The 21,390-nt window shown below is 39.9% G+C and overlaps 2 protein-coding genes across 2 annotated transcripts; both read left to right on the top strand.

Annotated features, from left to right (window-relative positions):
- Window positions 1-377: 377 nt before the first annotated feature.
- Window positions 378-1,926, top strand: LOC110907113 (putative F-box/LRR-repeat protein 23). The gene is made up of 2 exons (XM_022152143.1): window positions 378-697; window positions 1,410-1,926. The coding sequence occupies exons 1-2, from the start codon at window positions 378-380 to the stop codon at window positions 1,924-1,926; spliced, it is 837 nt and encodes a 278-aa protein (XP_022007835.1).
- Window positions 1,927-11,110: 9,184 nt separating this feature from the next.
- Window positions 11,111-20,463, top strand: LOC110907112 (G-type lectin S-receptor-like serine/threonine-protein kinase At4g27290). Its single transcript, XM_022152142.2, has 9 exons — window positions 11,111-11,331; window positions 12,244-12,424; window positions 12,630-12,980; window positions 13,073-13,283; window positions 13,390-13,533; window positions 17,624-17,717; window positions 17,803-17,953; window positions 18,025-18,291; window positions 20,203-20,463. Exons 1-9 carry the CDS (start codon window positions 11,111-11,113, stop codon window positions 20,461-20,463), a joined length of 1,881 nt encoding a protein of 626 aa, XP_022007834.2.
- The last annotated feature ends 927 nt before the right edge of the window (window positions 20,464-21,390 follow it).

The raw sequence follows: 21,390 nt of genomic DNA, 5'->3' as shown, positions 1-21,390 counted from the left end.
TCTTCTACTATGATTGTGGAAAACCCTATTTTTGTGTTGCCTGTATTCTTCACTCTGCTTCGAATCTATGCGTGTTATTCTTAAAAGCTGAAGGGGGCATAATTAGTGTACTTCTTCTGTTTTCAATCGTTTTAGTTACCCATTGTGCTCAATGCTTTTCCTTTGGTAGTGAAGAAATATTTTAGTTGCATGTTTCTCTTCTGTTCATGTTAGTTTACATATAAATTGTTAGGGTTTTTTATTCGTAACATTTAGTTTCTTTTTATTTAGTAGGCTTCTACACCATGACATGGTATTCTTTTTATTATTTTGATATATGTTAAGTAGGTGAGTAACATGTAATAATTTTCATTTGCTTTGTACATGCTAAAGTCACGATGCCCTCGACATCGATTCCGAAGCAAGAAGAAAGGAATTGGCTGGATCTCCCATCCGATGTAACGGCCAATATACTTAACAGGATTGGTATGGTTGACATACTTGAGAACGCGCAGAAAGTGTGCACTGCTTGGCGTAAGATTTGCAAGGACCCTCCCATGTGGAGGGTTATCAATATGAACGACATACCAATATTTGGTGCAAAACTTTCACGTGTTGAAATGTGTGAGCATGCTGTGGATAGAAGCCAAGGCCAGTTAGTTGATATCACCATTGTTTTTCTTTATGATGCTGAACTTCTTCTATATGTTGCTGATAGGTATGTGAGCTAACTGTGACTGAATTTATGTGTATGTTTCTATCATAACAAACAAAATTGTTTTGCATTCACTTCTGGTTTTTTCCATCACATTGTTCTAAGTATATTGATTTACAAGTTGTATAACTAGAACTACATTAACTTTTTTAGAGAATTTGTTTTTTTGGTATCATTTTAGATCTGTTTAGAAATACTCTGAAAACATTTTTTCTGTGTTTTTTTTAGATCTATAATAAACATGAAATCTGAAATTATGTAATAAAAATTTGAAGTTTATGCATAAAACATATGTTAAATGTATATATTTGTAAAGCAAACATGTTTGTGATTCAACTTAAATTCTTGTTTGGCTGATTTTAGCTTTGTTTTACTGCTTTCTTGTGTTAAACCATTTGTTTAGTTTGTTATTTGCACTTTGTAATAACTATAGTATCCCTTTGACATTTTAAGGATGGTTGCTGAACTTGTTTCTTACCGATTATCTTTTGTTATAGTAAATGAAATTAGCCGACACATTTTAAGTTTTCTTTTATTTATGTTTTATCTTCTATATTGATTTTCAACTTATAAATGTAAGTCGTCGTTCTGTAACAAAACATTCTTAGTGATTAATAGAGGACCAAGCTGAAAATAATATTTTCTTGTGCGATTTTATTTTAGATATGCACCATAAAGCGATGTTTCTTAATGATTGTTTCCGTTTATTTTACAGATCAAGTCAGCTCAGACGGCTTGAAATGGCACATAAATTTTTCATTGGAAAGTTGATTTCAGTTGCTTTGATGAAATTTCCGTTGTTGGAGGAACTAAACCTTTACGAGATAACAATCTCAAAAGAAGAGATTGAAACTGTTGGCCGTTATTGCCCCATGCTAAAAACATTCAAAGTGAATAAAAGAGGATATGAAGGGTCTTTAACGAGATATAATGAGATAGCCATAGCTATTGGACAAAACCTGCCTGGGATAAGGCACCTTGAACTCATTGGAAACAGGATGACCAATGTTGGGTTGCGTGTGATTCTCGATAACTGTCATCACCTTGAAACACTTGACTTGCGTGAATGCTTTTACATTGATCTTAAGGGAGATCTAGGGAAACAATGTTCTAAACAGATTAAATATCTTAAACTTCCCAATGATTCTCTTGAAGACTACCCTTATATTTATGCAATAGAGAGTGAGTATTATGAGGATAACTATTACTACGCTGATCCCTATGATACTTAATACATAAGAGTAAGCTTTTAAAGACAGATTGCAGGCCTTCTTGATACCAGTTTTGGTTATTGTATTTTTGAAGCTGCGGCTGCTGTTTCCTGCTAGAACTTTTTTTTCTTTTGACTCATGGTAATCTTCTCTAGGAAGTAGTACGTTAATTTACTCTTATGCTTTTGTTAAATTATTGGAGTGACTTTTTGACTTTCTTTGTAATGCTCAAACAACTCTCTACCATTTCTTTATTGTTACGGTTAGATCTAACCAGTTCCTATTCTTATGTGTGCTTAACTTAGTGTGGGGTTTTAATGTTTTATACTCTCTTGAAAGAGACCAAGTTTTTTCATAGTTCAAGGTTAGTTTAATAATGTGTGTTTTATTATTAACCATGGCACACCTGGATATGAGGTTTGAACGAGCCGATTTAAAATGTAGCTGAATATCAAATTTTGTTTTTGGTTTGGTTTTAAGTTTTAACCCAGATCAACTTAGTTAGTCCTGGTTTTGCATATTTTAAAACTAAATCTACCCAAACTTGTAAAAAAACTTATATATGTATGCATGTGCGCACAGGCGCCTACTTATATGTATTTATATGTATAATTTTTTCATATCATTTGCATTTGCTGTCTGACTGACCAGAGAACTTTCTCTATGGGTTCAGTATCTATCATTTATTCTTTCGCGATCTCTTTCTCTTTAGTCGTTGAAGAATTGCAGCTGGCAAATTCATGTCATGGGTAGTGGCGGACCAAAGATTGTTTTTTTTCATTGGGGTCCATTTTTTGTGTAAGGATTTTTCACAACCAAACATTAAAATTTTCGGGTCGGTCATCGTAGTCGGGTCCGGGGCTAGGAAATAATGTAGAAGTATTTAGTGGACAAGAAACCACTACATTATATGTTGGAAGTTTTATTTGATAATCAAGTGTTAAATAAAATTAACATTCAATTTATCATTTTAAAGAAGTAAATTAGAGTGTTAATGGGTGGTTGTACTATTTTAAAACACTAGTTTAATTTTGATGGAAAAAAAAAAAACTATAAAAACAAGGCATGTAAGACTTAAACTTGGGATCTATTATTTGTTGGAATCCAAGGGGATTTACCACCACACCATCTTTGCTTTTAATACTATGGAGTCTAATTAATTTATTCTATGGGTACTTGAAAATTTTAACATACCGATTCTACTATTTTCTAAAAAAAGATTGGGGTCCGTGGAACCCGACCCGGACCATGTGGGTCCACCCCTGGTCATGGGTTGGCAGAGATAAAACATGCAGATGCAATCCAATCCATCAATCAAAACTCTTGGCTTTGGTTGTTGCATGAAATTTCAACATCTTTGAATTAACTAATCAAATATATTCATCCCAAATTTAATCTAATTCTCGTTTTTATTGCATATCTTCTTACGATTCACTGGTGTTTATACATCTGATTACAAGAAACAATCCGAAATTCTTCATCAGTGGCTTCCAGCCACTAACATTAATTTTTCATCTATTCTTTTTGGCTCAATTGTCATGTTTTTAAATCCAACACTTGAGACCCAGAAATTGCTCTTAGGTAAGTATTGTGAACTGTGATTACTTATTTCATTTTCCAATCAAAGATCACTGTTGTTGCTCAGTTATTTTGTTCAGTCACAACACCAGCCTGTAGACAATGGTAATGGTAAGAATCAAGCCTCAATGATTGAGGGACTATAGCATACGTATATATAAAAGAACAGAAGCAATCTCTCCTACAATTATGGAGATGATTGATATCTACAATTAATTACAATATATTCACATTATAATATTGTATTCTCTAATAATAATATTTTATTCTCTAATACCCCCCTTCAATCGGAACGGTGGCGGTCCAAGACGGAGCATAGCACGAAAGGTTTCAAACGGAGCACGCGGAAGACTTTTTGTAAAAATATCTGCCACCTGAAGATTGGTTGGAACGAACTTGGTGTACAATTTGCCAGATGTAACAAGTTCGCGAATGAAGTGATAATCCAGATCTATGTGTTTTGCCCGTTTGTGGGAAACCGGATTCTGTGTCATAAACAAGGCACTTTTATTATCACATAAAAGAGTTGGTCGATTAGGCGGTAATGCTCTTAATTCTTCTAGGAGATGAGTAATCCATACTATTTCAGCAGCTGTGTTAGCCATTGCCCGATATTCCGATTCACAACTAGATCGAGAGACAGTTGGTTGTTTCTTAGCACTCCAAGAGACAAGGTTACCTCCAAGGAAGATAGAGTAGCCATATGTGGAACGACGAGTTTCAAGGCATCGGGCCCAGTCCGCATCAGAAAAACCAACCAACGAGGGTTTATGATGACGACTGAATGTGAGGCCAAAAGACAATGTACCTTTAACATATCTGAGAATCCGTTTCACCGATTGAAAGTGATCGACAGTTGGAGCATGGAGAAATTGGCAAACCTGATTTACAGCATAAGATAAATCTGGTCTTGTGATGGTCAGGTATTGAAGAGCGCCAACAAGGGATCGATAAAGAGTAGGATCATGATACGGATCTCCTTGTGAAATGAAGGATTCATGAGGAGCCAAGGGAGTAGCAACCGGTTTAGAATCAAGAAGATCAGCTCGTCGTAGAATGTCAGTTGCATACTTGGACTGATGAAGAAATAGCCCATTGTCAGAGTAGGCAACTTCAAGACCTAAAAAATAATTGAGATCACCAAGGTCTTTTATAGCAAACTCATGGTTTAGGCAAGAGATAAAGGTGGCAATGGCCGTCTCATCATTACCTGTGAGAATTAAATCATCCACATAGACGAGTAAGTACATGATGCATGACTCACGAGAGAAAACAAAGAGCGAGGTATCCGCACGGCTACAGGTAAAACCATATGAAGTAAGAAACGTGCTTAAACGTTGAAACCAAGCACGAGGAGCCTGTTTTAACCCATATAGAGCTTTGGTTAACCGACATACGTGATTAGGATACTGTGGATGAATGAAACCCGGCGGTTGTTCCATGAATACTGTTTCAGTCAAGTTGCCATTTAAGAAGGCATTTTTGACATCCAACTGGTGTAGCTTCCAATCATTTAAGACGGCAAGAGACAAAACGATGCGAACTGTGGAGGCTTTAACTACCGGACTAAAAGTGTGAGAATAGTCAAGTCCGGGAATTTGAGTATATCCTTGAGCTACTAAACGAGCTTTGTAGCGCTCAATGGACCCGTCCGAATGATATTTGATGCGATAAACCCATTTAGAACCGACGACATTTGTATCGGAGGGGCGAGGTACCAAGGTCCATGTGTTATTATACTTCAAAGCATCTATTTCTTCATGCATGGCGGCAATCCATTTCGGATTTTTGGCCGCCGATTTATACCCTCGGGGTTCGGTACTTGCAGTGAGAGCAACATGCAACGGATGTGATGAGAGAGAGGCTAAATCGGCTTGATGCTTGGGTTTAAAGATGCCAGATTTAGCTCGAGTCATCATGGGATGGGTGGAAGAGGTTGTAGGATGAGATGTGGTTTGAGACATTGTTTGGTTCTCGGGTTGGATGGGTGCTGATGGTTGCGAGGTAGTAACAGTAGGCTGAGTAGGTGATGTAGGCTGGATAGGGGATGTGGGTTGGTTAGGCGATGTGGCAGTAGGTGGGCTGGATGGGTCGTAGGTGGTTTGGTTGTTGATGGCTTGGATATTTGTAGTTAGCGGGTTTGGGCTGGGCTGAGTAGTTGGATCATTGTAGTTAGGTGAAATGGTGGAAAGGTTGTTGGGTAGCGACTGCGTATTTGGCTGAGATGTTGGGCTAGTAGTAGATGGAGTGGTAGATGGATGATTATGGGCTTTATTTGGGCACAAGGAACAGGGTAAAGTAGGTGTGGAATGGGCTACTGTTGTGGTATATATGTTGGCTGATGTCTTTGGATGGTAGTGTGGATTTTGGGGTGTAGGTTGATAATTAGTAGGTTCATCTAAAAAGGTTGTTAGTTCCAATTTTGTGAAATCATTGGAGCCGTTTAACCCACTGTTTAACCCACTGAAGGGAAAATAAGTTTCATTAAACCGAGCATGCCTTGTAATATATATGCGGGAAGTGGTCGGATCAAGACATCGATACCCTTTGTGTTGTGTGCTATAACCAATGAAGACACATGAAATACTCCGTGGTTCAAGCTTGTGTTTTGAGTAGTCTCGTAAGTACGGAAAAACTTGACAACCGTAGGTACGCAGATTCGCGTATTGTGGTTGTTGAGAGAATATTAATTCAAAAGGTGACTTGTTTTCCAACAAGGGTGTAGGCAAGCGATTAATAATAAAAGTCGCCGAAGTAAAAGCATCCACCCAATAGGAGGCCGGAATATGAGCATTAAATAACATAGCAAGACCGGTCTCAACAATATGACGATGTTTTCTTTCGGAACGCCCGTTTTGTTGAGGAGTGTGTGGGCACGACAAACGATGAAAGGTGCCATTGTCTTCAAATATTTTTCGAACCGTTTGATTCACAAATTCCGTACCCCCGTCACTTTGGAAAATCTTTATTTTTCGTGAGCATTGTGTTTGAACAAGATTGATAAAAACTGGTAAAACCGCATAAAAACCTGTTTTAGTTTTGAGAGGGTAAAGCCACGTAAACCTGGAATAATCATCAACAAAGGAAACATAATATCTATAGCCATCTTTGGAACAAACGGGTGCCGGTCCCCACAAATCACAATGTATCAAATCTAAAGGATTAGATGCTCGTTTTAAATTTGGTTCAAATGATAAACGACGACTCTTTGAAAGTTGACAAGGAGTGCAAACATTAGGTTTGGGTAAAACTGAAGTAACAGACAAGACACCCAACTTATTTAAAAGAGAAATACTATCAAACGACACATGGCCTAGACGAGCATGCCATAACTCATAAGAGGCCCGTGTTGAGACACCGGTAGTAGCGACCAAAGCTTGAGGAGAATCCTTCAAGACATAAAGACCATTTTCACAAACTCCTTTAGCGAGTACCCTTTTTGTTTTCCGATCCTGAATATGAAAAAACGGTTGAGAAAAAATAACATCAACCGGGTGGTCCATAGTTAGCTTGCTCACAGATAATAACCTTTTTGTGAGATTGGGGATAACAAGGATATCACGTAAGATAATATTATTTGAAATAGTGGAGTTGCCTGTGTGTGTAACTGGTAAGGTTTTACCATTGCCAAAAATGACGTGTGATTTACCTTGGTAAGGAGCCGCATGATCGAGCCCCTCAAAACCTGGTTGCATGTGATCGGTGGCCCCGGTGTCCGCATTCCAATCCGGGGAATTATCAGTAACATGACATTGAGCATGGAACGCCTTTGCTAATGCTTCATCCGGGTTAGGAGCCTGACGAGCAAAAGTGTACAGGCGAGGACATGATGATGCATAGTGGCCACTTGTTCGACATAATTGACAGTGGGGTGGTCTACGAGATTGATGACGGCTGCGACCACCATGTTGTCCATTTCGAGAACCATTATAAACAGAGGACTTGCCACGACTGTTAGAAGATGGTGAGCGGCTATGTTGAGCATGAAAAGCAGCCGGAGAAGAGACGGTTCCATGGAGAGATTGTAAAAATATCTCGTGACTCTCTGCTTGTGAAAGGAGATCACGAAAATTAGGGGCAGGTTTTGAGGCCCGAATCGCGGTCGAAAAAGTTTCAAATGAGGGACCCAAACCATATAGAAACCAATGAACCTTATCGCTATCGGCCACCGGTTGACCGACGGCGGCAAGTTGATCACATATAGTCTTGAAACGCCTTCCGAATTCAGTGACCGAGGAGGAACCTTTGACAAGTTGACGAAGAGTGTCGCGTAATGAATGGATGCGCTCAATAGAGGAGTTACTATAGGCTGTTTCCAGGGCAGCCCAGATCTGATGCGCACCAGTAATACCGAGCACCTCGGCCGCGGATTCTTCAGTGAGCGAAGAGTGAAGAATAATTATAGTTGTCTGTTCATTTTCATCCCAGCGGGATGCGTCTGGATTGGGTTTTGTTTTATCGCCATCGGCGACAGTCGGAGAAGGTTTAGTCACGGTGCCGTCGATGTGGCCCATGAGTTTGGTGAGGGTGAAGATGGGAAGCATATGAGCTTTCCATAGCAGAAAATTAGTGGAGGAAAGTTTAATTGTGATCATATGGAGTATGGTATTCAAGGAGGGTTCTTGGGGTGAAGCAGAAGAAGCCATAAGAGATCCCAGAAAGAAACAAGAAGAAAGAAGGGAGATGGAATTTTTAAGAAAATATGGCTGATACCATGTAGACAATGGTAATGGTAAGAATCAAGCCTCAATGATTGAGGGACTATAGCATACGTATATATAAAAGAACAGAAGCAATCTCTCCTACAATTATGGAGATGATTGATATCTACAATTAATTACAATATATTCACATTATAATATTGTATTCTCTAATAATAATATTTTATTCTCTAATACAGCCAATCAACAAATTGGTTACATTGGCTAAACAAAACTAATCAACAAATTGGTTACCCTATTCACAACTGAAGTTAGACGGTATAAGTGTGGTTCGTGACGATGTTGCTATATTATGACATTTGTTTTAAAGTCAATGATATGCACAAAAGAGACATTGAAAACCATATAAACGAATATCGATACGGTCTTAATAATAACAATATTGACACCGATGTCGATAAAAACAATAAAAATGATTACCGGCACCGGTTCTGATAGTAACAAAACAATATAGGTACCGATGTCGGTATCCGCTCGATTCATGAGGCTTCTAAGTTAGTATTCAAAGCGTGATGTGCTGGGAATTCGGACGGGTTTGGTTCGGTTCATGAAGGTGTATCGCTATGGTATCGTCATTTGGTTTAATGTCAATAATATGCACAAAAGTTTATTCTTTACTTTGAAAACCATACAAGGAATACTAGTACCGGTTCTAATAATAATATCGGAACCAATTAAATTAAAACACTATAAATTAGCAACCTTTATATGCATATATGTCTTGTACCCAATGCTTTGGGAGATTTAAAAAAAATTGATTTTTTTTTACTTTTCATCCAAAAGTATTTGCTAAATTACTTTTAACACAAAACTATTTGTTTTTTTTTACTTTTAACCCAAAACTTTTTATCTTTTACTATCTATCCTCCAACTTTTTTACTTTCAACTTTAGTACTTTATAGTTTTCATTTTTCACAAATTTTTCGCTTTATGCCTCGTTCTACATTTTGTGGGTTAACACATCGCAACGTGCGTGCGTGGTGTAACGTTTTAACGTTTCGTTCTAAACTTTGTGAGTTAACACGACGCAACGTGCGTGTGTGGTTCAACGTTTTTACATCGTCTATTATTTCCCCGTTTGACAAGTTTGACATAACGTGCGGGTCGTAGATCGACTTCGTTATTAATTTCCATGTTTAGCGTTTCGGTCTAATTTCTTCACATAAACATGCCGCAACTTCAGTGTTGGTGGTCGCTGCGGTAATGTGGCATTGATGCTATTTGGCACAGTTTTACGCCCCTGGGGTTTTTTTAAAAAATGGTTATGCATATGGTTGTTGTAACCTTGGCTTTGGGGGTTATTTAAAAAAAAATTGATTTTTTTATTTCACCCAAAATTATTTCATAAATTACTTTTAACCCAAAACTATTTGTTTTTTTACTTTTAACCCAAAACTATTTGTTTTTTTACTTTTAACCCAAAACTTTTTATATTTTGCAATCTATCCTCACAACTTTTTTTTACTTTCAACTTTGGTCCTTTATATTTTTCATTTTCCGCAAATTTTTCGTTTTATGTTTCGTTCTAAATTTTGTGACTTAACACATCGCAACGTGTGTCGTTTAACGTTTTTACGTTTCGTTCTAAATTTTGCGAGTTAACACGACGCAACGTGCATGTGTGGGTGAACGTTTTTACATCGTCTATTTTTCCGTTTGACATGTTCAACATAACGTGCGGGTCCTAAATCGACTTAGTTATAACTAAAGAATCCCCGCTGCATTGCGACGAGTCATAATTCTAGTATCGAAAAAAAATCATAAAAATGAATAACGATACCGGTTCCGATAATAATAACAAAACGATATCGATATCGGTAAAGTTTCCAGTTAATTAATATTTATGAAAATATATATATTTAAAAAAATGCATTATTGTCAAAAGGGTTTGAAATGAAATAATGGCCACGACACTGCGTGGACTCCGCTGGAAATCTGCTTCCACGTCCACAACAAATATTTTATAAGGAGTTGGTTCATCTTCAGTTAATGCAATCAATATACATACCAACTTCAACTCAATCATCGTGGTCACTACTGTATCCTCCGTCGTCGTGAGTCCCTTTCTTTACTTATAGTTCTTTTTTTTTCTTTCCACAGGGTCTGAATTTGGATATATGATTTATATCTAGGAATGCACCAAAACTACAAATCATGGGAGGCTTTGATGGTGTGCGGCGAGGACCTCCGCACAAGTCCCGTGATTTCGAGGGGCATGCGATTTAAAAAAAAAAATCCTATACGTATATGTTATTTTTTTAAATAGTAAACACATAACGCTTTCAATATAGGCCCATTTACAATATTTTTTATGGTTTAGAATTTAGTCCACTTGAAATTAGGTTTATTGAACCCAATACTAATTTGATTTTTTTTTAAATAATAACAAAACATAACGGAATGGCACATTTTTTCAAGATCGAACTGGGTATGTGAATTCTCAGACCCCTTTGCTACAAATCTTACAGAAAATCAGTAACTCCAGTTTATTTGAAATTAGTATTATAATCATTCTGTTAATAACTATAAATGTAATGATTTTGTTAATTATAGTTAATAGTAGTTTGATATCAGGGTTCATTCGTATGCAACTCATGAGCCCATTGTAATCTATCGAGTTTCAGCATTGAGTTTTAACATTATTAGATGGGAAAGCATGAATAATGACAGCAGAAGCATTAATAGCACTAATATGAAGGCCCATTATTAAGCTTATAAATAATGCTATCATGATAAGACCATGTCAAGTTGTCAATGCAAATGAACTATAGGGGTAGATTTGATCTTTTGTGGGTCTTAGTTCATTTAATTTGTATAGACATTTCTGAGCAAATAATTGAGCCAAACCTTATTCTGTCTCAACCTGCACAACTCTTTACTGAAACCGGAGACTGTAAAACACGTCGATGAGGGCTTTAGCACGACTTCTGTTCTTTTCTAGTGCTTTATTCTCAGTTTTGTTGAATTCTGCTGTATTAGACACCATAAATACAGGTCAAGCACTCAGAGACGATGATACGCTTGTTTCGGCTGGTGAAACGTATGAGTTGGGATTCTTTAGCCCCGGTAACTCCAAGAACCGATACTTGGGGATATGGTTCAAGAAAATAGGGAAAATTACCAAAATGTTGGTTGACCAAGTGTGTTTTCAAATTTGTCACCCTCCTGCGTCCTTGGAAGGACTACTCAGCCTCGGAAGCGTCCCTATGTTTTGTTGAAGCGTCCATGTCCTAGAAGCTGACACGTGGCATTTTGCATGTGGGCCCAGACACTTCCCAATGCGTCTTTTTCTCTCTCCTCTTTCTCTCTCCTCACTTCCTCTTCTTTTGGCCGACGCCAACGCATCTCTCTCTCTCTTCTCTTTCTCTCTCCTCTCCTCTCTCTCTTCTCTTTCTCTCTCCTCTCTCCTCTCCCCTCTCCCCTCTCCCCTCTCCCCTCTCCCCTCTCTCCCAGTGCACATTTCGTCATCTTCCTTGAACTCCATTTGGGATCTTTGACTGTGTTGATTTCAACACTGTTGTTCCATTTTAATTAGAAGAGAACAAGAAAAGAGAGAGAGAGAGAGAGAGAGAGAGAAAGAGAAGAGAGAGAGAAGGACGCATCCCGTACTCCATGGACGCATCCCGTGTTTGAAAGACGCATCCCGTGCTTGAAGGACGCATCCCGTGCTTGAAGGACGCATCCCGTGCTTGAAGGACGCATCCCGTGCTTGAAGGACGCATCCCGGAATGGTCCTTTCAAGGACGCATAAACATGTCGGACACGTGTCAGCTTCTAGGACGTGGACGCTTCAACAAAACATAGGGACGCTTCCGAGGCTGAGTAGTCCTTCCAAGGACGCATGAGGGTGACAAATTTGAAAAGAGCTTTGGTCAAACGACATTTTTCGTAATTTTCCCAAGAAAATATCTCCACGAACCGTTGTATGGGTTGCTAACAGAGAAACTCCACTCACCAGTACCACAGGTGTGCTCAAAGTCAATAGCAATGGAATGCTACTGCTTTTTAGTGGCAATAATACCGTGATTTGGTCTTCCAGTTCATCAGTATCTGTTGGTAATGCTCCCGTTGTAGCAAAGCTTCTCGATTCTGGGAACCTTGTTGTGTGTTACGATAGTAGCACTGACGAAGATTTCGTTTGGCAAAGTTTTCGATTACCCAACCGATACATTGCTAGCGGGAATGAAATTGGGGAAGGATTTGGTAACAGGCGTAGACAGGTACTTGACATCGTGGAAAAGTATGGATGATCCTTCTCCAGGTCTGTATGTAAGTTGGATGGATACGAACGGATATCCACAAGCGTTTCAAAAGCGAGGTTCGGTTTTACAATTGAGGTTTGGACCGTGGACTGGTGTACGATTTAGCGGTTTTCCCAGTAAGCCAAATCCTATCTACACGTATGATTTTGTCTTCAATGAAAAGGAGGTATATAGTATATTTCATCTTATTAATAACTCAATTATGTCGAGGGTGTATCTAAGTCCGAAAGGCAAGGAAATGCGCTTGAACTGGATTGATCCCGCACAAGGTTGGATGCCGTATCTGGTCACAACGGTTGATATGTGTGCCCAATATGGACTCTGTGGTGCATATGGAATCGGTAACATCAACAGTTCTCCAGCATGCAGTTGTATGGAAGGGTTTGAACCAAGATTTCCAGTGCAATGGAATGCAGGAAATTGGTCAGGTGGCTGTCAACGTGAAAAATCGTTAAATTGTGGGAATAAGGATGCGTTTCGAAAACTTTCAGGTGTGAAATTTTATCACATCGAAGTATGTTCTGTTCCATATGACAGACATAAAAGTTGTTCGTGGGATAAGTAGAAGGATTATCAGATGCTAATGGTTATGTTTCTAATCTTAAGGGTGTAATGGAAGATGGGCGAGAAATAGCAGTGAAGCGGTTGTCGGAAACTTCTACGCAAGGACTTGACGAGTTTATGAACGAGGTTAGATGTATTCACCGGCTTCAGCACCGAAATCTTGTGAAGCTTCTGGGATTCTGTGCTCAAAAACATGAAATCATGTTGATTTATGAATACATGCCCAACAGAAGCCTTGATACATTTTTATTTGGTAAGAATATCTTTGAATGAGGTGCTCATTACATCCCAATTAACAAGATTGATCAATGTACTATGACAAGTTGACACAATTAACTTCACTAATTAATTCTGTGCAGATGAGACCAAAAGTTCAATGCTTGATTGGACTAAACGATTCCACATCATCAATGGGATCGCTCGAGGGCTTCTTTATCTGCATCAAGATTCATGCCTTCGCATCATACATAGAGATCTGAAAGCCGCCAATATTTTGTTAGACAATGACATGAAACCGAATAATAGCGTGTACATATTAGGCATAGATTGGATGATATAATTCGCATATATTTGTACCAAAATAGCCAAACCGAATGTATTATTTATAGGGATTATGATTAATGGTAAAGGTCAAGGAACCTACTCTTACATGGTATCAGAGCCGTCCTTCAGTTGATTGCTGGTTTGAACGAAGAGTATGACGGTATCGCGACCATTCTGCAACAACAAGAACCCTTGCCGTCCTTCTACGCCGCCCGCTCCAAGATCATTCAGGTTGAAAGTCGCAAAGCCGAACAGGCCCTACATGCCTCCAAATCAGCTGGATCGGTTCTTGCGGTCACTACACATCGCTCAGCTCCCTCCGAACCGACTAGGAACGATGACCGAACCGGCGGTCGGGGCCGTGGTCGGTCTAGAAGACGTGGACGGGGCCGTGGGTCTTATGGACGAGGACGCCCAAATTACAACTGGCCCAATCAAGTTTATCATCCATGGATGCCCACATCCAATTACGGCCCATTTATGTCACCCTATGGTCCTCCTCAGCAGCCTTTCTGGCCCACTCCACCGTGTCCCTACCCGTCCACCAATAGGCCCAACAACAACACTCCAAATCCAAGTTCAGGACTTCTCGGCCTGCGCCCCACTCAAGCCCACATGGCCTACAGCCCAACGGACATAGAACAAGCTATGTATACTATGTCCCTACAGCAACCTGACCCTACTTAGTATATGGATACGGGAGCAACTTCGAACGCATCTCATGAATCAGGTAACTACCATTCTTTTTCTAATTCGTGCGTGTCTCAAAACATAATTGTAGGTAATGGCGACACCATTCCGGTACTAGGACAGGGCACCAAATACCTACCCAAACCTTTTCCACCCTTTATACTTAAACACGTCTTATACTCACCCAAAATTGTCAAAAACCTAATCTCCGTACGTCGATTTACTACGGATAATTCTGTTTCTGTAGAATTTGACCCATTTGGTTTTCTTGTGAAGGATTACAAGACCAAGAAGCCGCTCCTCAGATGCAACAGCAGCGGTGATCTTTACCCTCTGGTGCTCGGGTCAACTACATCCCAACCTACCGCCCTTGCTGCTATCTCTGCTCAACTCTGGCATCAACGTCTTGGCCACCCTGGACGTTCTTCCTTACAATCTTTAAAAACTTCTAGTTCTATTGGTTTTAATTAACTTCATAATAATGTATGCCAGTCTTGCGTTTTTGGTAAAAGTATTAGGTTGCCATTTTTTGCTTCCAATAATTACACTATTCAACCTTTTGATATTATACATAGTGATGTTTGGACATCTCCAATTATTAGTTCTTCTGGCCATAAATATTATGTGTTGTTCTTAGATGACTTTTCCAATTTTTTGTGGACATATCCTATTTCTAACAAGTCTAAAGTTTTCCCATCTTTTCAACAGTTTGCTTCTACCATTAAAACCCAGTTTGAAAGGACTATTAAAACTTTCAATGTGACAACGGGCGTGAATAAGTCAATGCCCACTTCCAATTTTTTTTACCACAAACGGCATTCTTTACCGTCTATCATGTCCTTACAAGTCATCTCAAAACGGCAAAGCCGAACGAAAAATTAGAACAATAAACAATATGATACGCACCCTCCTCGCCCACGCGTCGTTACCAACTTACCTATGGCATTTTGCTCTCGAAACAGCTACATATCTATTAAACATCTTACCTAATTCTAATTCTCACTCTGCCTCGCCCACCGAGCTTCTATACCAAACCACCCCTACATATGACCATCTACGAGTTTTTGGGTGCCTTTGTTACCCACTCGTTCCTTCCACTACCATACACAAGCTTCAATATCGCTCCCAACCATGTGTCTTTCTCGGATACCCCGCAACGCACCGCGGGTTTCGTTGCCTAGACCTTCAAACAAAACAAATTTTCATCTCGCGCCATGTCGCGTTTGATGAAACTACATTCCCGTTTGCTCAACAAATCGGACCAGCCCCCTCTTACACCTTCCTGTCTGATCCATTCCCTTATCATTTGTGTCCTCATATCTCCTGGGCCCAACCTCCACTATCACCCAGCCCACAACCACCTTTACACAACCATAGCCCAATCAACATCCTTACCTCTCCTCCTTCCCAACGTTTCCCAGGCCCACACCTCCCAAGCCCAAACAACAGCCCCAACCCCAGCCGCCCACATGTGCCGATACCCCACCACAGCCCACATTCTTTACTACCCCAGCCACTGACCACTACTCTCTCACCCCACCCCATACCCGACTCCTCTGACCAAACACCAACTCACCCATCAACCAACCTGAACCCGCCTATTCCGCCTCCCACTGCCCAGCCAACCCGAACGATGCACACCCGATCCATGAGTGGCATCTTTAAACCTAAACATCCTCTAAACTTAAATATCACCACCGCCCCCACCACACTCAAACCTATCCCCAAAAACCCATCGGCTGCCCTTAATATACCGGAATGGTACTCCGCCATGACTACGGAGTATAACGCACTAATTAGAAACGGAACTTGGGAGTTAGTACCTCGTTCATCAGATATGAATGTTATTCGGTGTATGTGGTTATATAAGCATAAATTCAAATCAGACGGGTCCTTAGAAAGATACAAAGCACGATTAGTTTGCGACGGTAGATCGCAACAGGTTGGTGTGGATTGCGGGGAGACTTTCAGTCCAGTTGTCAAACCCACAACCATTCGTACCATCTTGTCCATTGCTATCTCCAAACAGTGGTTGGTTCATCAGCTAGACGTTACTAACGCGTTCCTACACGGGAACTTACATGAGACAGTTTATATGTATCAACCTATGGGTTTTCGCAACAAACAGTTTCCTGATCATGTTTGTCTTCTTAAGAAGTCTTTATACGGGCTTAAACAGGCTCCTCGGGCTTGGTACCAGCGGTTCACCGATCACGTTCTCACCATGGGATTTCAACACAGTCGTTGTGATGCTTCTCTCTTCACCTTTCATCAGGGCAGTGATACAGCTTTCTTGCATCTATATGTTGACGACATCCTCTTAGTCACATCCTCTGACGCTCTTCGTCAGCGCTTAATGTCTCGACTTGCTCATGAATTCGCCATGAAAGACTTGGGTCCTCTCAGCTATTTTCTAGGCATCTCCGTTTCCAGAACGGCCAATCACATGTTTCTCTCGCAGCACTCTTACGCTACTGATATCATTGCTCGAGCTGGCATGCAATCTTGCAATCCGGTAGCCACTCCGGTCAACACAAATTCGAAGCTCAGTGCCACGAACACTATCGCAGTCTGGCAGGTGCTCTCCAATACCTTACATTCACCCGTCCTGACATCACCTATGCAGTTCAACAAATTTGCATGCACATGCATGCACCCCGGATTGATCACTGGAATACCTTGAAACGAATCATCCGGTATGTCAAAGGTTCTGCGTCTCTAGGTTTGATGCTCACCGGTACCTCGCATCCATCCTTGGTTTCCTATACGGACGTGGACTGGGCCGGTTGTCCCGACACACGCCGCTCTACTAGTGGATACTGCATTTATTTTGGCAACAACCTTATTTCATGGTCTTCCAAACGGCAATCTACTGTCTCCCGCTCTAGCGCGGAGGCCGAACACCGTGGCGTGGCAAACGTAGTAGCTGAAATTTGCTGGCTCCGCAACTTACTGCTTGAGCTTCATTTACCATTATCCCGTGCTACACTCGTTTACTGTGACAACGTCAGTGCTATATACTTGTCCGGTAATCCCGTTCAACATCAGCGGACCAAGCACATAGAGCTCGATATACATTTTGTTCGCGAACAGGTACAGCGGGGTCACGTGAGGGTTTTGCACGTCCCTTCCAGATATCAAATTGCAGATATTTTCACCAAAGGCCTCCCACGAATCCTATTTGAAGACTTCAGATCTAGTCTCAGCATACGGTCCCCTCCCGCTTCGACTGCGGGGGTGTAATAGCGTGTACATATTAGGCATAGATTGGATGATATAATTCGCATATATTTGTACCAAAATAGCCAAACCGAATGTATTATTTATAGGGATTATGATTAATGGTAAAGGTCAAGGAACCTACTCTTACATCGAAGATATCAGATTTTGGGCTTGCTAGAAGATTTAAAGGATACGAGACTCGGGTTAAGACAAAGAATGTGGTTGGAACTTAGTAAGAATCTTATACCAAATTTCACTCTTTCGAGTTCAGTCCATTTGAAATGCTCATATCAATTAATTTGTCAAATTCTTTGCAGTGGCTACATTCCTCCAGAGTATGCAGTTCATGGAGTTTTCTCTGTAAAATCAGACGTGTTTAGCTTCAGTGTTTTAGTTCTGGAAATAGTAAGTGGGATGAAGAAACGAGAATTTTCTTCTCACGAGCACCTTGACAACCTTCTTGGACATGTAAGCTCACTGTGACATTGCGTATCTGCGATTATTGATTCTAATATTTTACTAAATCTAATTTATGTTAGGCATGGAGACTATATAAAGATGGCAAGTGTCTTGATCTGGTTGGTGCGCCTTTACTCGACTCATGTGTCGTCTCTAAGGTACTCCGATCAATACACATTGGTTTGTTATGTGTGCAAAATCATGCAGAAGATAGACCAACAATGTCATCTGTGGTATTGATGCTGGGTAACGATGGTGTATTGTCTCAACCTAAATCACCTGCATTTTTTACGGGGCCTGAGCTCAAATTGTGTGCACACACGAGACAAGAACCTTCAGTCAATAATGTGACTATTTCACTAACAGGTCGTTAGGGTAAGTTTTCATGTCAAAGTCTATAAACCATACAATGTTTCACTACATCTTCCCATTTGTTGCATGACAAGTGTCATATTTTTAATGGTGAGATAAATTAATATATGTCATTAACAGTTCTATAGAATGAGTTTTCAACGATCCTATTGTTAGATGATCGTGTCCTTCACTGTATCCGCTTGTGCTCTGCTTTCTACAGTTACAAGCCCCGCCCATGATGTATCCTTCAGGTTCAGGCGTGTCCTTCTACTTGTCAGTGAGTGAATGAACCAACCTTTTAAGCTTCTCAAACAAACATTTGACATACCGTGAGCCTTGGCTTAAACGTTTGATATACCACGACTCACGATTTTGCTTAAGGACCAAAATGCACCACCTTTGGTTCGACAATAATGGTTGTATTTGAGGTTATCTTGGGACCCTATTACCATGATGTACGTAATTGAAGTAAACACAAAACTTGATAACATCACACATGACATATTTAAGGAAAAGAATTTCATGTGTTTGATTTTCATAAGGCAACCTCGTTATCCCCTGAGACCCTACGAGTAGCTTTTGCAAGGTGATATTTTATTGGGTACGTTTAGAGAGGACGGGGCGGTGCGTTATAAAGTTCCATAACGCGTTATTTTATCACGGAACACCGCCGCCTTTAGTCCCACCACGCGTTATTTTTAAAATGCGTTACACATATTACGCGTTGAAGTTTGAAATTGGAAAGTTGGAAATGACCGTTTGGGTTATTTTTTTGACCGTTTGGATGATATTTGAACCATTTTTTTTATATAAATTCAACCTATTTCAATACAAAAAATCAACAAACTCTCCAACTATTCTCACACTCAATACAAAAAATCAAAAAACTCTCCAACTCAATCTAAATAATTTTACAACAAACATGGAAGGTTCAAGCAAGAGAGGTGGGGGTTCGAAAAAAAGAGGTTCGGGTACGAAGAACAATCCCGTAAGACCCAAGGTTCGAGCGAATCTTGGCGAGCCGACGCGCTTTAGGTTGCAAGACGAACCCGACCAAGTCCCACCCTTTCAAACCCAACAATATCCACCCTTTCAAACCCAACAATATCCACCCTTTCAATCGCAAACGTACCAAAACCAACCGTTCGTTCCACCGTTTCAACCTCACCAATTTCAACCCCAAACGTATCAAACCCAACCCCACACACTCGACCCACTACTAGAAGACAACACCCTCATTCATCATTTTGCAAACGTGTGGCGTGAACGACAACAAAGTCTTGACGAGGAAGAGGAAGAGGAAGAAGAAGAAGAGGAAGAGGAAGAAGAACAAAATGATGACGTTCAAGAAATCGCTCCAATCGGCCGACAACTTTGGACGAGCGAGGAGGAGGTGTCCTTGGTGAAGGCGTATTTGCACATCTCGGAGAGTAGGAAACATGGCAACGAGCAAAGAAAGGATGCGTTTTGGAGACGGGTCATTAATCATTTTAGGCAACTTTCCGGTGCTAGGATACGAAACATGGACCAAATGACGTCGAAGTGGACGGATTTGAACGGGAAAATTAGCAAGTTCAACGCTTGTTTCATTTAAAAGGTATGTTTTTTATTAAACTTTAATAAAAAAACAGTTTTTTTTAATATAGAAACAGTTTTATAAAAAAACAGTTTTTTTTTAAAAAATACAGAAACAGTTTTATAAAAAAACAGTTTTTTTTTTCTAAAAAATACAGAAACAGTTTTATAAAGAAAACAGTAACAGTTCTTTAATTAAATAAAACAGTAACAGTTTTTTAATTAAATAAAACAGAATTTAAAAAAAATACAGAAATAGTTTTAATTAAATAAAACAGTTAAAAAAAACAGAATTTAAAAACAAACATAACATTTTATATTTTTTGTAGAACCGAAACCCACAAAGTGGAGCGAGCGAGGCGACAATCATGCGACAAGCCACCGAAGAGTATTGCCGACTGTACAAAAAGAGGACTTTTCCACACGTGGGGGCATGGGAAGTTGCGAGACATCACCCGAAGTGGGCCCCCATTGAGTTGGTTGACATGCGTGGTCCTACGGCTCCAAAAAAACAAGGCGGTTCGAAAAGATCAAAGACATCCGATTCGGGGAACTACACGACTTCCGCGCGGCTAACTTGCCCGAAATGAACTTAAACGACGACCCCCTCGACGAACCCGATCAACCCGTTGAAGAAGATTCACCCACAAGGCCACGACGCAGGAGAGGTGGTGAATCGTCAAGCAAAGGTAAGGAAGCGGTGGCGGAGTCGATCTTCAGAATCGAAGAGGAGAAAATTACCCAATCCAAGAAGGCCGAACAAAGAAAAGAAACAATTATGTCTCTAAATGTTGAACGCGAGCAAGCGTACAAGGAACACTTGAAAACGATTGAAAGACAAAATCATTTAAAAATCTTGTGTGAAAACCACGCACATCTCAACGAACCATTCAAGTCAATTGTCATTCAACAAAAGCGTGCGACTTGCGCAAAGTGGGGTTGGGAGATGCCACCCTTTTAGTTGTTTTTTTATTTGGATATGTAATTTATTTTCTAAGTTTAATGAAATTTATATTTTAGTGTTTTATTGTTAATTTCTAATTTTAAAATGAAAATTAAAAAATTTGGGAGTGAAAGAATTCCATCACTAGTGATACCACCCCCTTTACATTTCTATCACTAGAGATAGAATATTGGGTGATGACATGGCATGATTTGATTGGATAGTGGTAGTGATAGAAACTATCACTAGTGAACCACCCCTCCTCCCCTTCCCTAGTGATAGTTTCTATCAATCCCACTATCCAATCAAATCATGCCATGTAATCACCCAATATTTTATCACTAGTGATAGAAATGTAGGGGGGTGATATCACTAGTGATGGAATTCTATCACTCCCAAATTTTTTAATTTTCATTTTAAAATTAGAAATTAACAATAAAACACTAAAATATAAATTTCATTAAACTTAGAAAATAAATTACATAGCCAAATAAAAAAACAACTAAACGGGTGGCATCTCCCAACCCCACTTTGCGCAAATCGCGCGCTTTTGTTGAATGACAATCGACTTGAA

This window comes from Helianthus annuus, chromosome 14 (genome assembly GCF_002127325.2).
Source record: "Helianthus annuus cultivar XRQ/B chromosome 14, HanXRQr2.0-SUNRISE, whole genome shotgun sequence".
In the NCBI taxonomy this organism is placed as follows: Eukaryota; Viridiplantae; Streptophyta; class Magnoliopsida; order Asterales; family Asteraceae; genus Helianthus; species Helianthus annuus.
This window is presented reverse-complemented; position numbering and strand designations above follow the sequence as displayed.

What these genes read in the sequence shown, in the direction of transcription:
- LOC110907112 (XM_022152142.2), top strand. Translation starts at nt 11,111, where the DNA reads ATGAGGGCTTTAGCACGACTTCTGTTCTTTTCTAGTGCTTTATTCTCA. An exon ending in TTGGTAACAGGCGTAGACAG is followed by an intron (nt 12,425 to 12,629) that starts GTACTTGACATC and finishes TTCAATGAAAAG; the next exon opens with GAGGTATATAGTATATTTCA. An exon ending in AAGAACCTTCAGTCAATAAT is followed by an intron (nt 18,292 to 20,202) that starts GTGACTATTTCA and finishes TATTTTTTGTAG; the next exon opens with AACCGAAACCCACAAAGTGG.
- LOC110907113 (XM_022152143.1), top strand. Translation starts at nt 378, where the DNA reads ATGCCCTCGACATCGATTCCGAAGCAAGAAGAAAGGAATTGGCTGGAT. An exon ending in CTTCTATATGTTGCTGATAG is followed by an intron (nt 698 to 1,409) that starts GTATGTGAGCTA and finishes TTTATTTTACAG; the next exon opens with ATCAAGTCAGCTCAGACGGC.